General features: G+C 35.5%; 1 protein-coding gene across 1 annotated transcript in view; it reads right to left on the bottom strand.

Moving 5' to 3' along the window:
* Positions 1 to 516: 516 nt before the first annotated feature.
* The window catches only part of rps6ka2 (ribosomal protein S6 kinase, polypeptide 2), a 28089-nt gene continuing 4654 nt past the window's right edge, over positions 517 to 23951 (bottom strand). Inside the window, exons 2-22 of the mRNA XM_047364146.1 lie at positions 22472 to 22588; positions 19559 to 19640; positions 17958 to 18038; positions 17065 to 17144; positions 16564 to 16670; positions 16433 to 16470; positions 16200 to 16342; positions 14803 to 14873; positions 14351 to 14439; positions 13874 to 13938; positions 8291 to 8393; positions 7932 to 8074; positions 7675 to 7797; positions 7208 to 7297; positions 6949 to 7107; positions 5692 to 5853; positions 5501 to 5577; positions 5011 to 5128; positions 4839 to 4895; positions 4016 to 4096; positions 517 to 2456 (exon numbers count right to left, since the gene is read on the bottom strand). Coding sequence (XP_047220102.1) covers positions 2307 to 2456; positions 4016 to 4096; positions 4839 to 4895; positions 5011 to 5128; positions 5501 to 5577; positions 5692 to 5853; positions 6949 to 7107; positions 7208 to 7297; positions 7675 to 7797; positions 7932 to 8074; positions 8291 to 8393; positions 13874 to 13938; positions 14351 to 14439; positions 14803 to 14873; positions 16200 to 16342; positions 16433 to 16470; positions 16564 to 16670; positions 17065 to 17144; positions 17958 to 18038; positions 19559 to 19640; positions 22472 to 22588 — 2136 coding nt within the window. The 3' untranslated portion in view covers positions 517 to 2306. The remainder of the gene's footprint in view (positions 2457 to 4015; positions 4097 to 4838; positions 4896 to 5010; positions 5129 to 5500; positions 5578 to 5691; positions 5854 to 6948; positions 7108 to 7207; positions 7298 to 7674; positions 7798 to 7931; positions 8075 to 8290; positions 8394 to 13873; positions 13939 to 14350; positions 14440 to 14802; positions 14874 to 16199; positions 16343 to 16432; positions 16471 to 16563; positions 16671 to 17064; positions 17145 to 17957; positions 18039 to 19558; positions 19641 to 22471; positions 22589 to 23951) is intronic.

Below are 23951 nucleotides of genomic sequence, written 5' to 3' on the forward strand. Positions count from 1 at the left end.
TAGACGTCAATGCCTAAAGCCTAGTTGGATTACAATAATTAATCAGTTTTAAGGTCAATATAATTTGTTTTATTGAAAGTTTTATAGTGATGCAACCCTGTGCCCTGTAGTTACAAATCTTACTTTTCATGCAGCAGGCTTGAACACATCTTTTAAGCTTTTTTATTTTCAGACTAAATTAAATTATTTATTTGGTTTACTTCTTTTCTGTAACATTTTTAAATATGTGAAATTCCTTTATGTAAATAAACTACAGATTGAGAGAGACAAAAGTCAGATTTTTTTTGTATATGTTTTTCTTGAAAAATAAATATTTCTCTATCGATCAGCCAAAAAAAAAAAAAAAATAACCTGCTCAAACACTTAGTACTGTTTGTTAACTCACGGACATCCAGAGTGAAAAAAGTCTTTGTCATAAGAGGTAGCATTTGCACTATTTTCCCATAATTGCTCAAAATCCATTTTTATATGTGGAATGAAATTCCCATGAATCAGCTTGTCAGTATTTACCTGTACTCATTGTTTTTCACATACTTTATTTGTAAAATGTTGGCCCTTTAGACAGTTATTTCAATGTCTGACCAGGTCAACAGTCTGTGCAGTCTAAGCAATGGATGAACAACATCTCAATATATTTACACTTTCCTTACAAATGCAAACACAAAATGTACAGTCCCTATGTCTGCGAGCCATTGTACAGCTGGGCATATATATACACACAGATTTTGACCTCTTCAGTGTGGGATTTGCATGACGCTATGTACATCCTAAATTAGCAAAACATATGTACAGCTTCACCTCCAACATGGGGCATATTACATAAAATCTAAAGCGCCTATTGTGGACCTAAAGAATTGCATCAATCCCACCTACATGAGTTACAGATGTGTAAAGCAATAGAACATAGTTTATGCAAGGGAGAACATAGGATGTACACAATGTACTACAGGGCCTTGTAGTTACCAAATATGCTTAGCTTGGTTTTAGCTTCTAACAGTATTCATGTAAACTGTGGAACATTGGTCTTCATTTCTTCTGGCAAAAGGTAGAACACTGTAAATGTATAACACAACATAAGTGCTACTCACGTCTGCATTTTCTAAGCATTTTCATGATCTCGTCTTGTGTTTTCTACTTTTAAATCTTAATAGTGTTTTCTGCTTTTAAATCTTAATAGTGTTTTCTGCTTTTAAATCTTAATAAATGCAAACAGGACTGCAATAAACAACAGCATAAACAAACATTTAACACAGCGGTTCTCAAATATTCTGGCTCTGAAACTGTAATGAAAAAAACAAGCCTATAGTCTTGGCAGAGGCCAAATGCAATAATGGATTCTCACATTCGTTGTTGATTAAACAATGCAATTTGTGGACTGTTTGCTGAGAAAAATGGGTTAAGAGTACGACACACCTACTGTATCCCATCCAATTTCCTGCCTACCTCCTGCTGGCTCAGTAAAATTGATCAGGGATACATTTACCAGTAAAACATCTTAGTTAGTGAAATGTTGAAATTATGCACACAACGATTTATATGCAGATTTACTATGAAGCATTATGAAATGAGAGTCAGTGCCACAGTTATCTCAGTTAGCTCCGTTAAAGGATATTAACATATATTGTTACATTTACATGCAAAATTCTAAAACTCCTGAAGAATAAAAAAAAATATTGCTATTGTAATGAGTGACACATTTATAAGTTAAAATATAAGCAAAAGACAGATGAAAAAAAGGTCTACGATATGATCTTTGTGGCACTGAATATTGATTTTCAGTTTTATTTTCCTGTCTATTCTCCTTAGTTTACGTTTCATGTAATTCAAGGCAGTTCCAGTTGAGCTGGATGTATTGCACAGTGTTTATTGCACAAAAGTCTTCCTTCCTTCATGACCAAAAATGTTTACAATTGCTTTGCTTGGAGTCAAATGAGTTTGTTGTAAATGACTGGAAGGGCTGTTTCTTACTGCACCAAGGAGTTGTTTTTGAATTAAGTATGAAATGCCTAGAGGACAGGTCAGACAGATCCAAAGGATCTATAAAACTTCTCCACTAAAGCTACTCATGATCATAGAGTCCAGCTCTCAATGAAGACATAATAAATGTTATGTCACAGTGTAACATTAGCTCATTTTGCTACAGTTTAACAACTGCACTGAAAACCAAGTGAACAGAAATCAATCTTGTTGCCAATATAATGTTAATTAGGCATGATTTGTCCTTGTCAGAATGAGTCGGTCTTTTTAATGCAGGGTTTTTATTATGACTATAGTTTGCCTACTGACTTTCTGTTCTAATAATGAAGTTATTCCTTTTCTGTAGGTTCTGAAGTGATACTTGAACTGCCCAGTTTTTTCATTCCTCTTCGCTGAGCCAGACTGGAGGACTGCACTGGTTCCAAGACTGGAGCAGGAGCACAGCGCTTTAGAGCAGAATATGTGGCAGACAGAGCCCCCTGGCGGAAGATAAAGGACAATGCAGTTAAATGACCTGTACAACAATCCAGTAAGTGGTAAAAGTGCCATCTAGTGGATTTCTGAGGCATTATATTAAGGTGTATGACTTTAATTTAATCAATGAGCAGAACAACAATTACTGTATTATTTACATCTTAAAAGCCATTTTCTCTTTATTCAAGTCATAATTCAAACACAGAGAGGATAAGATGATCAACACTAACAAGCTGCTGGTATTTATTTCATAAATAGAAACGGACAAAAAGCTCACTCTGGTTTGTAGGTCAGATGTGTGTTTGGCCTCAAAAAAAGTCACGTTTCACTAAATATCAGTGTTTTATAAATTCAAGTTCAGTGACTTCAAAGACCAGTGAAAGCTAAAATGTCAGAAATCTACCATGATGTTACTGAAATTAAGCTAAATCAACATAATAGTACAAAATCAGAAAACACAACTATACAAACCCTTTTCTAAACACATAAATAAATCATGATCATGATACATCTGGTGAAACAGGTCAGCTGTTAATTTGTGATCTAGTCTTTCAGGAGGGCCTGCTAAACTATTAATATTGAGCTTTTGTGGAAAAAAAAAAGAAAACAGAGCCAAAAAAATCCTGATTTTATGCATACATATCGACCTGATCAGCCACATTCTGAGCCGTCTCAATCCAGTTCACTTCTGTGCAATTATTATTCTGTTTTACAAACATGAATTTCTATCTATTTCAAATGTTAAACTGTCTTTTATTGAGCATTTGTGCAAGGGAATGACTGAACAGTGGCAACAGTTCTATCAGAAATTCTCCAATATATTTACTACAGTTTAACACAGACTGAAATATTTTGAATTATATAATAATAATAGAAAAAAATATATTTATTTTTTCCCCTTAACTATTTAGCTTAGTTTGAGTTTGAATTTATCTATAGATATATAGATATAGATCTATATATCTATTTATATATATATATATATATATAGATAGATATATCGCCATGGTGACATGCAACACATAAACATAAATACAAATTCCCTTTGGTTTTATTTCTCTGGGTTTATCAATGTGCTCCAAACACATAAAAAGCTAGATTTAGCTGGACACGGGTGCACAATTTTATGTATTTGCCGTCCAGAAACAGGATCGTTTTGTAAAACCATCTTACTATTTAGAGTTGAAATTAGACATTTTAACTACCTCATGACTTCCTGGTTTGGACATATAGGCAACAGTTCTTATATTCTGAAGTCTTATAGTTTATTTTTCAACAAAACAAGCTTCATCGTGCTGTCTCATTGCAAAAACAATAGTCTATGCTTAATTCTTTGGGCTTCTCTTCATATTTCCTTTCAACCAGCCAGACCTTTTGGTAATCGTTTAGAGTAGATCTAAAGGCATTTAGTTTTTAACTTTTTTTTTTGTTTGGTTGATTTTTCTTTTCAATGTTTTCTTTGGGCACACACACACACAAACACACACACACAAATATAACAGTTAATAATTTACAATGGGATGCAGTCATATGAATACAGAATCATATGCAGAAAGGATCTGACCTTGACGATGATGGCATCCTGCCTGGTGAGAGGTCTGTTAGAAAGCTGGTCCTTCTCTACAATCCACGGGTGCCGAAGAACCTAAAGAGCATTGCAATAAAACTGATAATCCATATCTAATACCAGTCAGCAGCATAAAATTAAGAGAGAGCATTATAAACAACAAATTATTGGTAACACACAGTAAATACAGCATTCAACTCTGGTTTAAAGTTAGTAAAATAAGTAAAATAACAAACCTATCAAAATTACAATAAATCAAGCTATAGATGTTTTCACACTTATAATGTCTGGTGCAGTCAGTCTTCTGCAACCTATCTCCTGTTGGGTCTAGTAAAGAGGTCTCACAACTCCTGAATACTGGCAAACCTTAGGCAAGTTAAATATAAATGTGATATTGGTGTTCTCTCTCACATAAAAGACTAGCATGATCTGGCATCGATGGGTACCTGTTCTCACTATCTGGCTCTGTGATTGTCTAATTAAGGTCTCTTCCGAGTGTTAAACTCCAATGTCAAGAGGTTGTAATGCTTGTTGCTCCTAAACCTTTATTACAGCCTTCATCTTTCCTCTTTAATGAGCTCTGTTGAATCTGTTTGTTTCAAACAAAGAGTAACAGCTCCCATTTTCAGGTTAGCTTCTCATGAATATTTCTACCTTATTATTTTTCCTTCTCATATGCATACGAGTCCAACTTGGTACCTTTGTTGGTACCTTTGTTGAAAAAAATAAATATACACTTTTTTTACTAAACAAAAAGAGTGAAACACCTAAACTACCTAACTTTTTTTGTTGGTCACTGTATTTTAACAAAGGATCCTACCTGCGGGGCAGTTAGACGCTGGTGAGGGTCCACATGAAGCATCTTTATCACTATGTCCTGTTAAACATGCACAGACAACACACAAAGAATATTAGCATAATTTGACATAATCAGTGCTGCAGCAAAGGAAAGACAGCTTTTTAATACATGTCAGAGAACATTAAGATGTAACCTTGGCAGCTTCAGACACCAAGTCCCAGTTCCCTCCTGTGATGACAACTTTCCCACTTCCAATCTGAGCCAGGATCTCCTCTGCTGTGTCGTTAGGGCTGCTGGCAAATGGGCTGAAACTGAACAAGAATGAAAAGTCTACAGTTATTTAATGATGTGGTAAATTAGTAATAAAACAATAAACTAATTTAAATAAGACTTGGCAAATACTTATATTTACAGTTTGTAAAGACCATACAATTCTATTAAAGAAGATAAAATTTAGATGGGAAAAGGGATAAAACTGAGATTTGTCCTTGGGGTGACCTTTTGTCCTGTTGTCTGTAAAGTTGTTTTATCAACGGGAGTTTTTTTTTTCCTTATAGGACAGCCGCAATAGGATTATATGCAGGGAATCATGACATCACACAAGCCTAATGCTGACAATAGACAGACCAGTAAATAAAGCTGAAAGTACTGGCAGTTTTATTGCTTTTAAACATTACACTAACCCTGCTATCATTGTGTAGAGAAGGATCCCCAGGCTCCAGATGTCACAGGCTGCATCATAACCCTGTTTCCTTAAAACCTAAACACACAAAAATACACAATGAGAAGTTTTCATGATCTGTTTTCTTTTTTGTGTGAATGTTGGAGAGATAGCAGATGTTTTATGTCACATTGATGATAAATATCACAGTACCTCAGGAGCCATGAATGTGGCTGTGTAACATGGTGTCATCAACAAGCCATTTTCAGCCCGCAGCTGTTTGGCAAAACCAAAGTCGTATATCCTGATGGATTCTGGGAGTCCAGCCTCATCAGTATAGCGGATGTTACTGGGTTTCAGGTCTCGATGCACAACCTGAAACAAAACTAATGATCAACCAACGTGCGTGCTCTTGGTGTGCTTGGGAATATAAATGTTTCTAAATGATTGTCTGATGAAACAAAATGTTCACAATATAAATACAACACTTTCCATAATATTCGGAAATCCTAAAAAATCCTCTACTTCTCGGCTAGCCTTGCTTATCACAGTTACAGTTGTTTTAAACGTTTTAAATTATTACTCTGAATGAGGTGACGCCTGCTACCAATACAGGCCATCAACTTGGCCTGTGCTGCTGCTTCACATGTGATCTTTCTCACACTCTACAGAATATACTGTATCAAGCATAAGCAAATTATTTGGGTAATCTATTTATTGTGAAAAAACATTGTCTGTCCTCTGCATTTCCTTCGCTGCTTTGTCATGCCTGCTTTCTGCTGCTGTCAGCTTCTGCTTGGTTCCTTTGCAACCCATTCACCACTCCATCCCCTGTGTTGGGCTATGAGGTGAGAGGCTCTCTACCTACTTCCTGAGATGTAGAAGACATGTTTAGAGAGGTGGAGATGCACACATCACCCCCTGAGTAGCATGACCATTGAGTAGTGAGACTGGAGCAAAGACGCCAAACTCAAACTTATAATATACTTGCTAATAAAGATGTATTTAAACATTTACACCTGAGTTATCTTAAGTGAATACCATGTTCTCTTGAGTTTCCTGTCTTGAAGAACGCTTAAGAGTAGCCAGAGAAATGGACTTAAACAGAAAATCAAAGACTTCAGATAAAATAAAATTATTTTTTTTAGATACTCTGATCAACAGGAAAAACCAAAGTATAAATTAAACTAATATTTTCAGATATGCTTGTTTTACCACGGGAGCCAATTATCTCAGAATATTAGATTTTTCTTTCAGTTCAGTTCAAAATACCTTTTTAATCCAAAAGGGAAATGAAATAAGAAAAAGAGTAGAATTCCTACATTATTGTGTGTGATTTTGCTGACATTATAAAAGAGCAATTAGTTTTTTGTGCAACCTTTACCAGGTATGCTAATATTGTGTGACGCACTGTATAATGCCATAATCATAGTTTATGTAATTGTTTGGATTTTGGCTAGTCCATCTTACCCCCTGGGAGTGTAAATACTCCACAGTCTTGGTCAGCGTGCAAATGATGTCTGATGCATCCCTCTCTGTAAAATGTGGCAGTCTCAAAACTCTGTCCAGCAGTTCGTTTCCTCGCACTACATCAAGAACCAAGAAAACACACTTGCCATCGTCAAAGACCTACATGTAGAGGAGAAAGGACATACGTATTTTCAAAAAAGTCAAGGAGCTGCTGCTCTACCTATTTTACTTTTGTAGTGTGGTGTTTTTTTTAACTTACATCTCTAAGTGTAATTATATTTGGATGCTGTCCATATCGTAACAGAATTTCAATCTCTTCTGATGGATCTTTCTTGGCTCTGTCAATAATCTGATTAAATAAACCGGAACATAGAATCTGTTATTAACTGCACACAAGTACAACTATTTAACATATTAGGGATATGTTCCATTTGGTACTTCTAAAATGCATCAAGCATATGCAGTAATGTAAATCTAGATATTCCAATGATTTGGTAGTGGTTTTAAGAGTTCATGAGATCTTTTAAAAATGAACTGAGATCAATGTTGTCTGCAACAAAGCCACATTCCAAAACCCTGATGTTTTCATAAACTAACTTGCAGCCAGCAGTTTTTCAGAAAATAAAAGCAAACATATAGAGTTATTTTTACTCTTTATAGCCACAACAAACTGTCTTCCACTGTACTTAAGCCCAGGAAAAAGATTATCTGAACAAATTTTCATACCTTCACTGAATACTCCACAGCAGTAATTCTGTGCAGACATCTTTTGCGGACAAAAGCTCCTGTCTGCTCGACTTCCTCCTTCAGCTCATATGTATCTTTGAATGCCACATCGCTGCGGATATGCTGTTGGAGAATACTGATTACATGATGTAATATTTATTTTTCATTTTATTTTCAAATATCTGTTAGTCTGTCAGTGAGTAAGTGTAAACTTTAAGGTGCAATGTGTAACTAGATATTTTCTAAATGGTACAAACCTGCGCTATGGGGTTAATGTTCACTTCTTGACGGGAAGGAACTACAGGAGCAACAGTGGCCTCTTGGTTTTGATTAGTTGCCACAAAGCTGAAACCACGAAACAGCTGGTGTGTGTTTGCACTTGGAGGAATCCCTGGAGAATCTGGAAATAGAAAACACACACACACACACACACACAGTCTCTGAGAAAAATCCACATGCAAATCTACCTATTTTGAATACTTCCACTTATTTACTACTGATTTTACATCTAACCAGAGCTGACTTAAAATGGAAAAGGAGTCATCTTCTTTTGAGCAATTTGCCCCCTCTGCCTATGCATGCATAGGGGACAAACATGTTACAAGCAACATGTTACCTGTTGGTGTTCTGGAGGTGAACTCAGGGTCAAAATGGAAAGTGTCTTCAGGTCTTCCAACAGTCGGTTTGAATGGAGGCCTCATCTCCTTTCTGAACAGCTTCTACAGAGTACGACAAAAGCAATGTTTGATCAGAAAGAATGAGCTTTGCTGCAGAAACACATATGACCTATGAAACCAGGGGAAATTTACAGGAGGACGTAAAACGTTGCACAGGTCTTACATTAAATTAGTTAAAAAACAGCATCATGCAGTGTTGAGTTATAAAATAATATCACTAACATTGAACGTTTTACGAAGCAGTGTTTCATCATGCATTTGAAAATATAAAGAATATTGCACAGCTACAGACAGTACTCTGTATTTGTTCATCACATATAATGAAATCTGTTGAAGTGTGGTTGTACCATTACTAAAAAATGAAAGTTTAAAATTCAAAAATTATGTTTTTAGATAAAATTAAAAAGTCTAAAAAAATGTAAGCAACATGAAAACTTTCGCAAGGCACTCTATGTATGCCAGTTAAAAGGAAAACATGAACTAACTTAACAGCAACACAATATACAGGTCCTTCTCAAAATATTAGCATATTGTGATAAAGTTCATTATTTTCCATAATGTCATGATGAAAATTTAACATTCATATATTTTAGATTCATTGCACACTAACTGAAATATTTCAGGTCTTTTATTGTCTTAATACGGATGATTTTGGCATACAGCTCATGAAAACCCAAAATTCCTATCTCACAAAATTAGCATATTTCATCCGACCAATAAAAGAAAAGTGTTTCTAATACAAAAAACGTCAACCTTCAAATAATCATGTACAGTTATGCACTCAATACTTGGTCGGGAATCCTTTTGCAGAAATGACTGCTTCAATGCGGCGTGGCATGGAGGCAATCAGCCTGTGGCACTGCTGAGGTCTTGTGGAGGCCCAGGATGCTTCGATAGCGGCCTTTAGCTCATCCAGAGTGTTGGGTCTTGAGTCTCTCAATGTTCTCTTCACAATATCCCACAGATTCTCTATGGGGTTCAGGTCAGGAGAGTTGGCAGGCCAATTGAGCACAGTGATACCATGGTCAGTAAACCATTTACCAGTGGTTTTGGCACTGTGAGCAGGTGCCAGGTCGTGCTGAAAAATGAAATCTTCATCTCCATAAAGCTTTTCAGCAGATGGAAGCATGAAGTGCTCCAAAATCTCCTGATAGCCTGCTGCATTGACCCTGCCCTTGATAAAACACAGTGGACCAACACCAGCAGCTGACACGGCACCCCAGACCATCACTGACTGTGGGTACTTGACACTGGACCTCTGGCATTTCCTTCTCCCCAGTCTTCCTCCAGACTCTGGCACCTTGATTTCTGAATGACATGCAGAATTTGCTTTCATCCAAAAAAAGTACTTTGGACCACTGAGCAACAGTCCAGTGCTGCTTCTCTGTAGCCCAGGTCAGGCGCTTCTGCCGCTGTTTCTGGTTCAAAAGTGGCTTGACCTGGGGAATGCGGCACCTGTGGCCCGTTTCCTGCACACGCCTGTGCACGGTGGCTCTGGATGTTTCTACTCCAGACTCAGTCCACTGCTTCCGCAGGTCCCCCAAGGTCTGGAATCGGCCCTTCTCCACAATCTTCCTCAGGGTCCGGTCACCTCTTCTCGTTGTGCAGCGTTTTCTGCCACACTTTTTCCTTCCCACAGACTTCCCACTGAGGTGCCTTGATACAGCACTCTGGGAACAGCCTATTCGTTCAGAAATTTCTTTGTGTCTTACCCTCTTGCTTGAGGGTGTCAATAGTGGCCTTCTGGACAGCAGTCAGGTCGGCAGTCTTACCCATGATTGGGGTTTTGAGTGATGAACCAGGCTGGGAGTTTTAAAGGCCTCAGGAATCTTTTGCAGGTGTTTAGAGTTAACTCGTTGATTCAGATGATTAGGTTCATAGCTCGTTTAGAGACCCTTTTAATGATATGCTAATTTTGTGAGATAGGAATTTTGGGTTTTCATGAGCTGTATGCCAAATTCATCCGTAATAAGACAATAAAAGACCTGAAATATTTCAGTTAGTGTGCAATGAATCTAAAATATATGAATGTTACATTTTCATCATGACATTATGGAAAATTATGAACATTATCACAATATGCTAATATTTTGAGAAGGACCTGTAAACTAATGTTGAAATGTAACTGGAACTAAGTAAATGACAAAACTAAATATCTAATGCTGCTGCAAAAAATTATGTTTATTGTTCGGCCTCCAGGTGTCACTAGTGTGACATCGGCTGTGTGGGGTTTTAGGTTCATTGGGGGCAAAAGAAAACAGGGAACTGACAGGCCACAAATATTGCAAAGCTGTATGTAAAGTGGGGGTGCAGCCCTCTGCATTTCTTCGTCTTTTCATATCCTTATGGAAGCAACCCTTTTAAAAAGCATGAGAAATTTAAGACAAACTGATTGATCACAAACAATACCAGGGAAACCACTCTGTCTGATCAGAGTAATGATTTATTTAAATGGTATGGAGGAAAATATAAGCCTCTTATTTTCAAAGCTCATCACATTAAGCAAACACTGTTGGGAAATAGGGGAAAATGTGCCTAAGTGGAAGTGAACAGACATGATGACATGATGTGGTAAGGAGCATGGGAGGAGCGGAGAGACTAGTAAACACGGAAAGGAAAATTGAGCTTGAATATTCCCAAAGCCAGATAAATAAGAAGTCATACACATCCTCTGTAATGATTAATTTAATTTTTACTGTACATACACAAATCATCAGTTTTTGTCTTTAAACTCAGTTAAATGAATGCAATTCAGCAGAACAAAGACATACATAAATTTAGTAACTTATTAAGGTTATAAATAAGAGCTTTTCATATGGATTAGAGGATCTTTAGAGATAGTTTTCAGCATTTTGTCAAAAATGTAAATGTAATATATTAATTTGACACCAGCACTCATTAAAATGGTTTTCTATTATATATAAATGTTGAAAAAAAGACTGGGCTTTCGCTTATCCAAGTTGGAACTGATTGTTTTTGTTTTGAGATAAATGCATCGGTACATCTGTACATAAATCCAAACTATTTTACAGCCCAACAAGATTACATAATTTTTGACTCCTATAAACTGGCCAAAGCAGTTATATATTTTCCTCCTTGTTTTAGAAAAATTACACAAAATAATAAAGTCTGAAACACAGTATAATCCACTTTTTATTTCAAGATTTGTAATTATCATTATGCATAAAAAACATTTTTCAAAGACCTGTAAACAATCCCAGCAGATTTGTTTTATTACTTTGGTGATAACCATAAAATAAAAATGAAAGTGACTTGCTTTGATAAAGTATGAGGCCATACAGATATTTACAGTTTTAAATTATTTCTCACATAAATGTTTCAGATAATCAAAGAAATTCTATATAAAAATACCAAAACAGTTTTCACATGAAGATTTAATTTATTGATGGAAATACGCTGTCTAAATAAGCCTAGGCCTGTTTTAAAATATAACTGGTTATGCCACATTTAGAGGCAACAACTCCCATCAAGAGTTTGCGAAAACTAGAAATGAGTCACATAATTATTTTCATTCACCCACATTGGAAGGTTTTCATGAACCTGTTTCAGTCCCAGGCTGTGACTAGGCCACTCCAAAACCTTAATTTTATGTTTTTCAGGCATTCAGAGGAGGACTTTCTGCTGTGCACTGGATAATTTCCCTGCAACATAACCACAGTATGTTTGAGCTTAAGGCCACAAATTGTTGGCAGGACATTCTCCTTTAGGATTATCTGGTAGTGAGCAGATTTATAATTCTTCAATTATGTCAGGTTGTCCAGGTTCTGACGCAGCCAAAAAGTCCCTGAACATCATAGTACCACAACTATGTTTTGCTATGAGATGTTTTTCTACTTAACTGCTCTGCTAATGTTACATCAGATGGATCACACACCTTGCAAAGAGTTCCACTTTTGTCTCATTTTTGTTTTAAGTCTTGGGGATCAGCAGGACGTTTTTGTTGACAAATGTGAGGCTAGTCATTGGGTCCATTTCGGTCAGTAGCTGTTTTTGTCTTGGAACTGCCATTTTTCTCCAGTCTTTTTATTTTTGTTGAATTATGACCAATAATTGAAGCAAGTCAGGCCTTAAGTGCTTGAGATGTTCTCTTGGATTCTTCTGTAGGCACTTGGAGTAATTTTGGTTGGCCAGCTGATCCTAGGAAGGTTCACTGCCTTTCCAATGTTTTTTTCCTTTTTTGGATACTGACTCTCACTGTGGTTTGCTGGGCTCCTATGGCTGAAATAAAAGCTTTGTAACCCTTTCCAGATTGATATATGTCAGTGACTGTGTTTCCCATCTGCTCTGGTTTTTCTTTTTTAAACAGAGGATGATGTGTTGCTTTTTGAGATCTTTTAATTTAATTTATGTTGATAGGCAAGTTTTGTTTGTGATTTATTGATTCTGCTATAAAGGGCAGTGAGAAGGCCTAAATGTGGCTAGTAAAAATTAAGAAACAAAATGTGATGAGTCACAGTTCATTTGTGATTTAAAGTGTTTTATACATGCACAATTATAAACCTACTCAGGAAGTTTTGCAGTGGCAGGTTTGTGCTGCTTTGACATTATTCCCTAGGGATGTAAGATTGTCCAAAGACAACGAGAGTCTCTGGTTTTGATGCAGCACGGTTTAAAAGACAATTTAAAGAGAATCTCAGTCAGGGCAAGACGGATAATACTGCAGAGAATGATCCTTTTCAAGCATTGCACATCAAAGCAAAGGATGTTAAGGTTTAATGATGACTGCCGAGGTAATTTTCAAGACAGATCACATGGACATGTGTAAACTCTCTGAGTGCAAGGCTTTTAAAGATAAACGCCACAGTCAGATAAAGAAGACAGAGTAAAACTGGTTAGGGATTTTTGTCTGATATATTAGTCAATGCAAAAGTAATGACTAAAATATAGCAAGTGTGAGTGACATTTTATTTTTGGGTGCCTTTCAAGACACTCAAGGTCACCTAACATAAAATGCAATATAACAACAACTATAAAACAGCAATAGGAAGCAATAAGCAATAAAACCAGATGGGATTTTAAGACTGTAAGATCACTAAGATGTCTAATGAACATATGAAGTGAGTTCTAGAGATGAGGGGCCGTGTAACAGAAGGCTCTGAACCCTACAGTGATTAGATGGGCAGGAGGTGTAGTGAGGAGCATGGAATTGAAAGAATAAAGAGTACGTGATGGAGTGTAGGGATGGAGAAGAGCAGAGATATATGTGGAGGTGCGAGGTTATGGAGAGATTTGAAAGTAAAGTGAGGAGAAGAATCTTAGATTCAATTCTGTGTTTTATGGGAAGCCAATGAAGTTGGCTCCCCATAAAAGTATGAGGTTGTTGTTAGCAAGACAGAAATTCTACTAAATTCCCTTTATCTTGACTATATTCACACTATTTGAACATAAAAGAAGGCCTTTGTTGCTGGTATAATTTGTGTTGTGTAAAATCTGGTAAAATATTATCTACATTAATAATGTCCAGAGTTCATTAATGTATACTCTTTGTAATTTATACTTACATTCCAGTCAATTGATGCAAAGAAGCGATGTCTCTTAATTTCTTCCACTCCGTCTGGTCCGGCACCTGTCAGCCACACAGATTGACAAAAATATGTAAATGGCCGCAGATATAGAGGAAAACACAGGCATCCCAACTGCATGTTCAAACACCCTTTTGCTTGACAGCTGACTAAACATAAACTGCAGACTACGTACAATCAAGTAAAAACCCTCACAACCCCAAAAGCCCTTGAAATCATTTAACAGAGATTAGGGTAACTATGAACAGGTGAAATACCACCTTTAGACTCTACAATATTTTTGTAGTTTGCTCCTTTTTGGACATAAAACTAAATAAAGGGTTACAAAGAGACGGCTTCACATGTTGGAACACATTAAGCTCCTTTTAGATCAGGTAAAACATAGCCTTGATGAAAACTATTGCATCGCTTTCGTATTAACAGATCAATTATGCACAAAGCTTTTGAACAGTAGACCTAAACGGTTGGCAGGATTCCTCTTGAAGAGTGCTCTTAATAAACTCTGCACTTCAGGGCTGAGGAACTGTGGCATTCCAAGCTTTGCCCTGCAAAGACAGGAAACATGTGATGGTTGGTAAAAACTGTACTTTTAAATAGTATAGTCCAATATAATAACACATATATATATACTAAAAGAATCAAAACAGTAACATACAAATTAAAAGAGAAAATATGCAAACCATTAAATAGAATAACATGACCTAACATCCAGTAATACAATAGCATGCTTTACATATGGAGAAATATCTGCTGCATAAAACACAATCAAGAACAAACCCAGCTAAATGTCAATAAATAATGAATTGTTGTACTAAAAATAAATCAACAATATAATCTTTACCTTACTTATTGGAAGTTAATCAATAAAAAGTTTAGAGACAGCAAATGTTAAAAGGTTTCATTCTTACTTTAAAATAAATGCCATTGTTTCTTTTCGATCTTTCCCTTGAAATGGCAAAGATCCTGTCAACATTTCAAACTGGAAAACAGAACAAGAAACTGTCAGAACATGTCTAATGAAAGGCAGATTACAAGTAATATTCTGAGGTTTCATTAGGTTTTTGATTTCTATTACTAAATGTTAAGCTAAATCTGACATGTGAATTGACATGTATTTAACCTTCCATTTGACCCAGTTGTACTGGTTCACAGGACCAACTTACTGATCAGTTGAGCAGAAGCAACAGTTAGTCATCGGACTTAGCCAGCGCCCGTACCTTAAACAAATGTTTTCATTTGCATTTGTCTTGCAACAATGATCAAAGAAAAAGATCCAGAACATAAATAAGATCATAACATTTTTTTAACACTGTCGGGTTCATTAAGCAGAAACATTGTGGAGACACTTTCACAAAAGCCCAAAACCGTTGGAAACATCAGCACCTTTAGGTCTGAGGCTATTGTTTGCTTCTGGAAAAGAACAGAGGGCCAGCTCCAGGGTAGAAGCAAACTTTTGTCTCAAAAAGAAACAAAGAAAGGCAAAGAAATACTATGGTGCTGTGTTGTGTTGGAGAGAGAGTTCAACAAAAGTCAAGTCTGTTAATTTGTCCATTGAGTTATGATTCCCCCCTTAATTATGGTCACAAGCTATGTGGAGTTCACATAATAAAGAGATTGCAGACACTTTTTTGAATGATGAAAGACATGTCTGAGTGCGGCACTGGGATGACTGCTGAAAGTAATATACAGTATATATATGCTCTAATATAGTCTATACTATAGTATGGACTGCTGTTGTTTTGAATTACAAATTTTATATGAAATCATTTCATATAAAATTTATAATTCAAAATAACATCTTATAATAATTATATATAATTATTATACATATAGTTATTATACATATGTTTTTCTTGATGAATAAGAAGTGATGGAATAATGTTGCTACGGAATGTAAATTACACACCGGTTGACTCCATTTAACAAATAGGTGACCTCTTAAATTAATTGGGTGCACTACATTTTATGTATTTGAATCAGAGTTAAAAGGGTCGCAAATAGAAATGCACAATGGATTTTATTTGTGAAGAAAAACAATATATTGTTTTTCTTTGCTTCCATATTAGGTGCTACCTTGTGTTGGTCTATCAAATAAAATCCCGATAAAATATGCCGGGTTTGAAGTTATAATGTCACAAAACATGAAAAAGGGTGAATACTTTTGCAACATTTTTGTAATTAAGCAGTGTAACTGGAATAAGAAAGTCAATTGAGGAAGTCACAGCAATTCTGCATTATTTTTGCAACTGTGTACAGTTGTTTAAAGGTATATTAGCAAACAACAAAAGTAATGAAGAATTCTCACCATCAGGACCCCAAAAGACCACCAGTCAGCACTTTGTGTGTGTCCTCTCCTGTTTACAACCTCAGGGGCCATATACTCAATGGTTCCACAGAAGGAGTAGGCTCTTTTATCATGATCAATGGCTTCTTTACTCAGTCCAAAGTCTGAGGGGAAACGCGGAATCAAAGTGAGACAAATATGGACAGAAAAAAGTTTAAGAATAAAGATTTTTGTTTGCAGCTGAATACTCTGACCTGTGATCTTTGTATGCCCTTCCTCGTCCAAGAGAATACTGATGAAAGAGACAAACATCATTAGAAATAAAATTAAAAAGGATTTAGGTAAATATAAGCACATAGAAAAAGGACCCTTAATGTTGTAGTACTTCTCAGGTTTAAGGTCTCTATAGATTATCCCCAGACTGTGTAGATGGTCCAAGGCCAGGGCCAACTCTGCAAGGTAAAACTTCACATCCTCCTCTGTAAACATTACCTAGGCAAGTAAAGGTATGCAGATGTAGTAACAGTTCCCTAAAATACAAGTTAAAAAATCACAAATTAGACATGTTAATAATGACCTAAAGATGAGTGAATTACCGAAGCACCATGAGGTTGCCCAGATAACACTTAACATCATGTGTTTGTTTTTGTTTTACTTTCTAAGAGAAGTGCCTGGTTTTCAGGTTATAAAAGTCGCATGCTTAACCCAAAAAGGCTCCCAACTGCTGTGAAAACTGAATGGATTTTGGCTTAATGGAAACCTGAATATGTTATCTAAAGACACCCAGAAAATAAAGCCTGATGAGCAGCACACCTTTGTTGCCTCCATGAATCCACACCAATCAGTTTTGTTTTCTGTTTTATGATAAAGACTGGTACAAACTCACCTCCTTGGACAGACGAGTGAAAAGGTCTCCTCCTCTGAGGAAGTCCAGGATCAAATAGAGCTTTCCTTCTGTCTGAAAGGCTAAAGGCAAACACAGATATACAAGTTTCACAACACATACTGGGCTCATCTTATTGGGAATTTATTACACTACCTTTCATTATGAGCGTGTAATATTAAAATAAGAAAGTGTAGTGTGCACAGTTTTCTGCATGTTTGTACAGTGAAAAAGCCAGTATTTAAAAGATAATAAAACAATGTTTTTCTCATTATGAGTATGACAATTAATCAGAACATTTTCTGAATTACCTTTCCCAAATCTTTTGTGTAACATGGCTCGCAGTGACTAATTAGCATCATATTTGACTCAAATCATCCATTGAAGTTTCACAGCGGCCAAAGGTTTGCAGACATCAGAGCCGTATGGAATAAGCTCTTAGAGTTTTACTGACCAAGTATTGTGTGCATATGCTGTCCGGTTCCTGGACAAACTATTCAGTAGGCTGGCATTTCTGTATTAGAAATTTGATCTAATTATCTAATTTTCTTTAGAAACTGAGTTTTTGGTTTTCATTAACTATAAGTCATAATGATCAAAATAACAGAAATAAACACATAAAAAGCATCTACCTGGTGCAAAGAATCTATATATTATGAGTTTCCCTTCTGAAATGAGTTGCTGAAAATACCAAACATTTGGATTATAATCTAATTTAGTGAGATTCATCTGTATGCCCCACCTAAATGAAAGTTTTTACTAAATATTACCACAATACAAATGTTTGATAGAAATTTCACAATTGAGTAGGACAAGACTTTTTTTTTTTTACACTATGTATAATTTTCTAACAAATACAAAAATGTAAAGCTGCAGAAGAAATATTTCCAACTTACCATAGTGGAGTTTAACAATAAATGGGTGATTAACTTCTGCCAGAATGTCTCTTTCCATCTTTGATCGCACTCGATCCCGTACTAAAAAAAGGAGAAAACATCATTAACTGATATCAATTATCCAGAAATACTTCGATATGCATTGATTCATTGTCATTTAATGAATCAAATGTTTTACATTAAGGTCCAAAATAGCAAAACCCTAACTTAAACTGTACATAAAATAGGTGTGAAAGAATCCACATTATAAAATCTTTCATTTATTTTAACTTGTTGCAAATTTCTTTATATAGATAGTAAAGCATGTAATATTCAAAAAACATGATTCCACTGGTAAATCTTTCCATAGTAAAAGGATTAAGGTGTTGATCATGAAAGAGTTGGCTCAAAGTTGTAAACGTTTTAGAAATAGTCAACAATTGTTCTCCAGATTAAAATATAAGGTATTTCAAAAGCTAAAGTTGTTAAATCTTAAAACAATTCTAGACTTGATCATCTTTTACAGGTAATACTGTTATTAAAAATTGGACTTACTTGGAGACAACGAAACAAAACTGAAAACTTAATTCATGTTAAATTGATGTTGTCATTCTTACATTTTTTTAAGCACTCTTCTAACAAGATAAAAAAATACAAATAAAGAATCTGGGGAGATCTAGCATGTTACATTAAATGAATGCTGACCACATACTCCCAATTACAGAATGGCTCTGTGATAAAACATCCCAGGAGCTAAAACAGGCTATCTGCTCCAAGAGAATAGTAAACAACAGTTTGAATATTATGAATATTATACAGAATACAACCAAGAAACTACCATACTGCCAGATAGCTGCTAGCCTATAATAGGCAAACAGCAAAAAGTCATTCTCTTCAAACTGCAGCAAAAGGTCTTAACAGTTCCTAAACACTTGCAGAATTCTGGAAATATAGCTCAGTTCTAACTTTTATCAAATGTGCCAATAACATAGTTCTTAAACTCATGAAATATTTTGATTACCGTAATTACGACACATCTGACACAACGTTTTTCACATATGTTGCTGAACATAGTACAAAACAAGTATTTCGGTTTCTGGCTGTGCAAATTAAGACAACAGCTATATTGCAGCATCTGTCTCCTTGACAGGATACGACTGTGGTTCTTCCAATTCCAGGGATGAGGGTAAAGAGGATTAAATCTTGTACAAAAACTCTAGATTAGCACATGACATCTGAACCTGCTTCACTCTAGTTTATGCTAATCCCAGCAGATGTAAAAAAAATGTTTCTCTGAGTAAAGAGTACAAACTAACCTGTTTTACCCCAAATCCCTTAAATGTAGGGCATGTGAAGTTGGAAACCTGACAGCCACATAAATAAAGGCATTTATCCACAAAACCCATTTTTATCTCAGTATATTAGCACTTAGATCCATAACAGAGGCTTTTTGCATTGTAATGTGTTAAGTATACACTACATGTCTTCATTTAGCTATGCTTAGATAAAATCAATGTGTGAGTTGTTAATATATGTGTGGATAGATATGCAGAGGGTTTATCTTTCTTTATTTCACATTTTAGGTGTTATGTTCCCTCAAATATTTGCTTTAATTGAATTACCTTTTAGAGTAGCTTTTTTCAGGACCTTCATGGCGTAGAGCTGTCCTCTGTCCACTCCTCTGATCTTTCTAACCAGGAACACCTAGAAATACGTAGCACTTGTTATAAACTACATTATGGTTGTCATATTGTTCCTTACAGTTCATAATAGATGAATATGGCAATTATTGTGAGCATAAAGATAAAAGAGAGACCCTTTCTGAAGCAATAGCTGAACGTAAAAATAAAAGCTGCTGACAGATTGTTAATTAAAACACAATCTACATTAGCCTACAAATTGTAGGTTACACACTTGAAGTAAATGTCATTTACCATCATGTTTTAATAACAGTCCCATGTATGCTGTCTTGGAGCTGCAACAGCTATGAGTTAAACAAGGTCTGTCAACAGACAACAGTACACGTAAGCAGGCAATCCAGGCCACACTGAGACTCGACCTCAATTGTCTGCTCGCAGCTTTGTAAACAGCATCCACTTGCCAATGACTGCCAGGGTTGAATGTTTGGCCCTCGCAGACCTCTAATCAACAGTAACAAGTCAGTCCATGTACCTCTATTCATTTAAATAAGCTTAGTGGTCTAGGAAGCTGTTGTCAAGGCAGCTAATCTACAGATAATTGGAAATGGGTGGCTTATCATTAGTAGATGCTGGTACACTTGCTGGTAAATAACAAGCACACATACAAACACTCTGTTAGCCAGGCAAAAGTAAGATCAGTCCTTTTCCTTTGTGTTGTGTACTTTCTGTGTATTTTAATATTTTTTTCTTTCTTTCTTTCTTTCTTTCTTTCTTGTTTGTTTGCATGGGGACAAGTGTTAAGTATAACAACACTGAACACTGTGACATTTATAGCCTTCGCTAATTTGCAATGCATCTCCCCAGTTGAGCTTTAACAACATAAAACAGTGTAAAAGATAGTAAAACAACATAGCAAGATAAAACATTAAAATATAATTTTGACATAGGCATCTCATTTGTAGTTTTTTTAGAGCTTATTTGAAGATACCAATTACTTGTTGGAGATGGCTTTAACAATTTAGGCCTTCCAACATTTTCTCACCTTCAAAACAGCCACAAGAAAACCTGGAACATTTTAAGAACTCTTAAACCAAACTAAACATGGATTATGGGGATAAAACACACTTAAAGAATCTTTTTTACAGTAAATCTACTCCACTCAGTTAATCTTGACAACATTATATTGGAGAAGAATTTCAATTCAATTCAACTCAATTCTATTAAGTTTTATTTATATAGCGCCAATTCATGTCGTCTCAAGGCACTTCACAAAGGGTTTGAATTGGTGCGGGGTTGTTGGGGAGGTTAGAATAAACTACTGAGTGTTAGACTTTGGCCGTTTTAGAATGGGCTATGTGTAGAGGTACCAAGTAAAGAAAACCAGTTCCGAAAATGATCCTGTCCAGATGTAGCACAAGTCATGAACAATAATTTTATGTCCACTTTAGTCACAAGTTGGAATCTTTATCCTGAATGAGCCATGACAAAATCTCTTACAAAGCGTATTTTATTTTATTTTACTTTATTTTCCAAACAACTTGCAAAAAGATCAGTTACAATCATGCAACCAATGCTTATGGTTTTTTGTAATTCTAGTTATTTTTCAGTGCTACAAAATAATTGTCCACACTTTTTGTCCATATGGTGGCATGTCTGATTGGCTGACACATTTAATACTTCCATCAGTTACCTTCAAAATATCCTTAACAGATCTTAGAACATTTGCCAAAACAACTTCTGACCCCACTCCAATGATATCCTGAATCTCTACATATGGCTGAATGCAAAATTGAATCTCGAAATTTAAGTTTCAAGATTCAGTTATTCTTACTGGTTTTATAACATGTTTTCCAAAGTCTGCTTCTGATTGGCTGATCGGGTTCATGACAACTCTACTTCCAGATGCTGCTGGTTCTCAGTGTACAAGGTTCTGAGACTCTGACAGATAGCGGGAAAATTTTAAGACAGAACCAGCAAAGGAGAAGTCCAGCCAAATCAGAACCAAGCCTGATCCACTTGCCAGATTTGGTGTGATAAATGCATTTTTTGCAATGAAGTTACAGCAAAGCTTTGTTCGGTTTTTCCTTTCCAGCTCTGACCTTATGACCTTATTATAATTTTTTTTCCCTTTTCCCATGAGTAAATCAACACCCTGATTCCAGACCCACAAATTAGGGTCTCTCTTTTCTACATTTTCTCCTCAGTTGGTTTTCTGGTGCTGGTAAAATTGACATGTCCAGCTTTAAAAAGCTTAAAAGCACATTTGCTTTTTTTTTTTTTTTAAACTTGTTCTTGTTAAATCACCATTTGGTAACAGAACATCAAATTGTTTAGCAAAATCCTTGCTTTAAACTCCTGAGAGAGACAGGTTAAACTTAAGATAAAACTTATCTTGTTTGCTTTTAGTTTTATCTTAGTTTTATTTGAATAAATCATTAGGAAATATGTCTTGGTCTGATTAATAATAAATATATACCTTGATTATGTGGCATATGTTCTTATTTATAAATACATCTTCATTTTGATAATCATCCAGAATATCCTGCTGCTACACAGGTGCGATGTAATTGGTTGCTGGGAAAAGTACACGATTTCTCCTTCATGCTGATGTTTTTTTGTTGATTATGAAGTAGGTTATGAGATTGATTAGGACCGATTATTTATGTACATTACTATAATTTAAAGTAGAATATCAATTCCCTACAGCAGATTTTAAATTAAAACTGCAGTCCACTCTGAACCACAATGCCTTATCAAGAAAAGCTTACAAGTGGTTTATTTTTATCTGACACTCATCTAGATATTTAGTAAGCACTATGTCCTTCGATTGTACATCCTCCAAGAAATGTTATTTTAGGTTTTAATCATAGGCCTCAGTTATCATGTTTTTATTACCTTTCCATAGGATCCTTGTCCCAGTACCTTCAGTAACTGGAACTGAGAGGGGTCTGCTTTTTCACAGCCCTCCTTAACATGGTGGCTGATGTCAATCTCCTTAAGTACACTGTCATCCTGATGAAACAAAAAAGGCACAGATCATTTGTTGTATTTTATTAATTCATTAAAAAGCTGTTTGCACAACCTGACTGACATAAGCTGCTTGACATGACTGAAATAGGTACTCTAAACTAAATGCATACAGTTAAAGCCCAAACTATTATTATTCAGACCCCTGGCAGAGAGAGATTTAAACTTATTTTCCATCAATCAAGCTTGTTTCTGATAAAAGATAAAAGGGATCTCTCAAAAGTTAATAGACCCATGTAAAATGAGTACTGGTTTTAAAAGATATGCAGTGGTGTGAACAAGTGTTTACCCCCTTACAGATTTCTTCTGTTTTTGCTTTTAAGTCACATTTAAATCTTTCACATTATCAAACAAATTTTAATAATGCATAAAGATAATCCGAGTAAATATAAAAAACAGTTTTCAAATGATGATTTCATTCATTAAGGGAAATAAGTTTTGCCCCCTAAATCTGAATAATGCTTCCCAGTAAATATTAAACTACAGTTTACTGCTGGGAGAAGAACCATTCTTACACATGATAAACAGAGTAATGTTTAAAGCTCCCAAGAACCCGGAAAAAAAAAAAAAAAACGATGATATCAGTTTCTGCCGACACAGCAAACTAGTCTAATGCTATCTTTGTACTGGGCTTAGTGCGACTCTGGCAGGACAGCACATGCAGTTCTCAGTGTCCACTAACCAAACACATACATAATGGGAAACACAATCTCTTAACAAATGAATACAAACTGTTAATTCTTTTCTTGTTTTAGGAGTTTTGTGGACTTATTTTCTGCACATGAATGGTACATCAAACATTTACTAAAATGCAAATATATTTTGCTGTTGACAGTTCACTTTGCTATTAAACAATGACGATAAGCCCTATAATAAAGCTATTTGTTCCAGAGAGGATAAAAAATTAAGTAAATATAAAATGTTCATTAGTAAGATTTGTGGGGTTTTCTGTACGGTCTCATAATAAATCTCATCTGTTATAACTCAGAAGCTTGCAAGAGCAAAGTTGTGGAAGTGCAATAGATCAATGTTATGATTTTGTCAGTGAAGTGATAAAACGTGTGGAAATTTGATTAGGTTAAATGGCACCTTAAATTGTTTGATATATGATAGTTAAACTCTATTCACACCATAATTTTTAGCAGACCGATATTAGAGGTCATATTTTATTTATGTTTAAATTTATAAGTGTTTTTTCAGACAAAAAAATCTAAACTGTTTCATTTATATTGCAAGAAAAAGGCTTAAGCCATGTGCAAAGTGTATACCATACACAGTTTTTCAAAGGGTAAACTGATCTGTTTCCATAAAGATTATTCATACTTATGTTACAGTATGTGTGATCACA

This window comes from Girardinichthys multiradiatus, chromosome 4 (assembly GCF_021462225.1).
Source record: "Girardinichthys multiradiatus isolate DD_20200921_A chromosome 4, DD_fGirMul_XY1, whole genome shotgun sequence".
NCBI lineage: Eukaryota > Metazoa > Chordata > Actinopteri > Cyprinodontiformes > Goodeidae > Girardinichthys > Girardinichthys multiradiatus.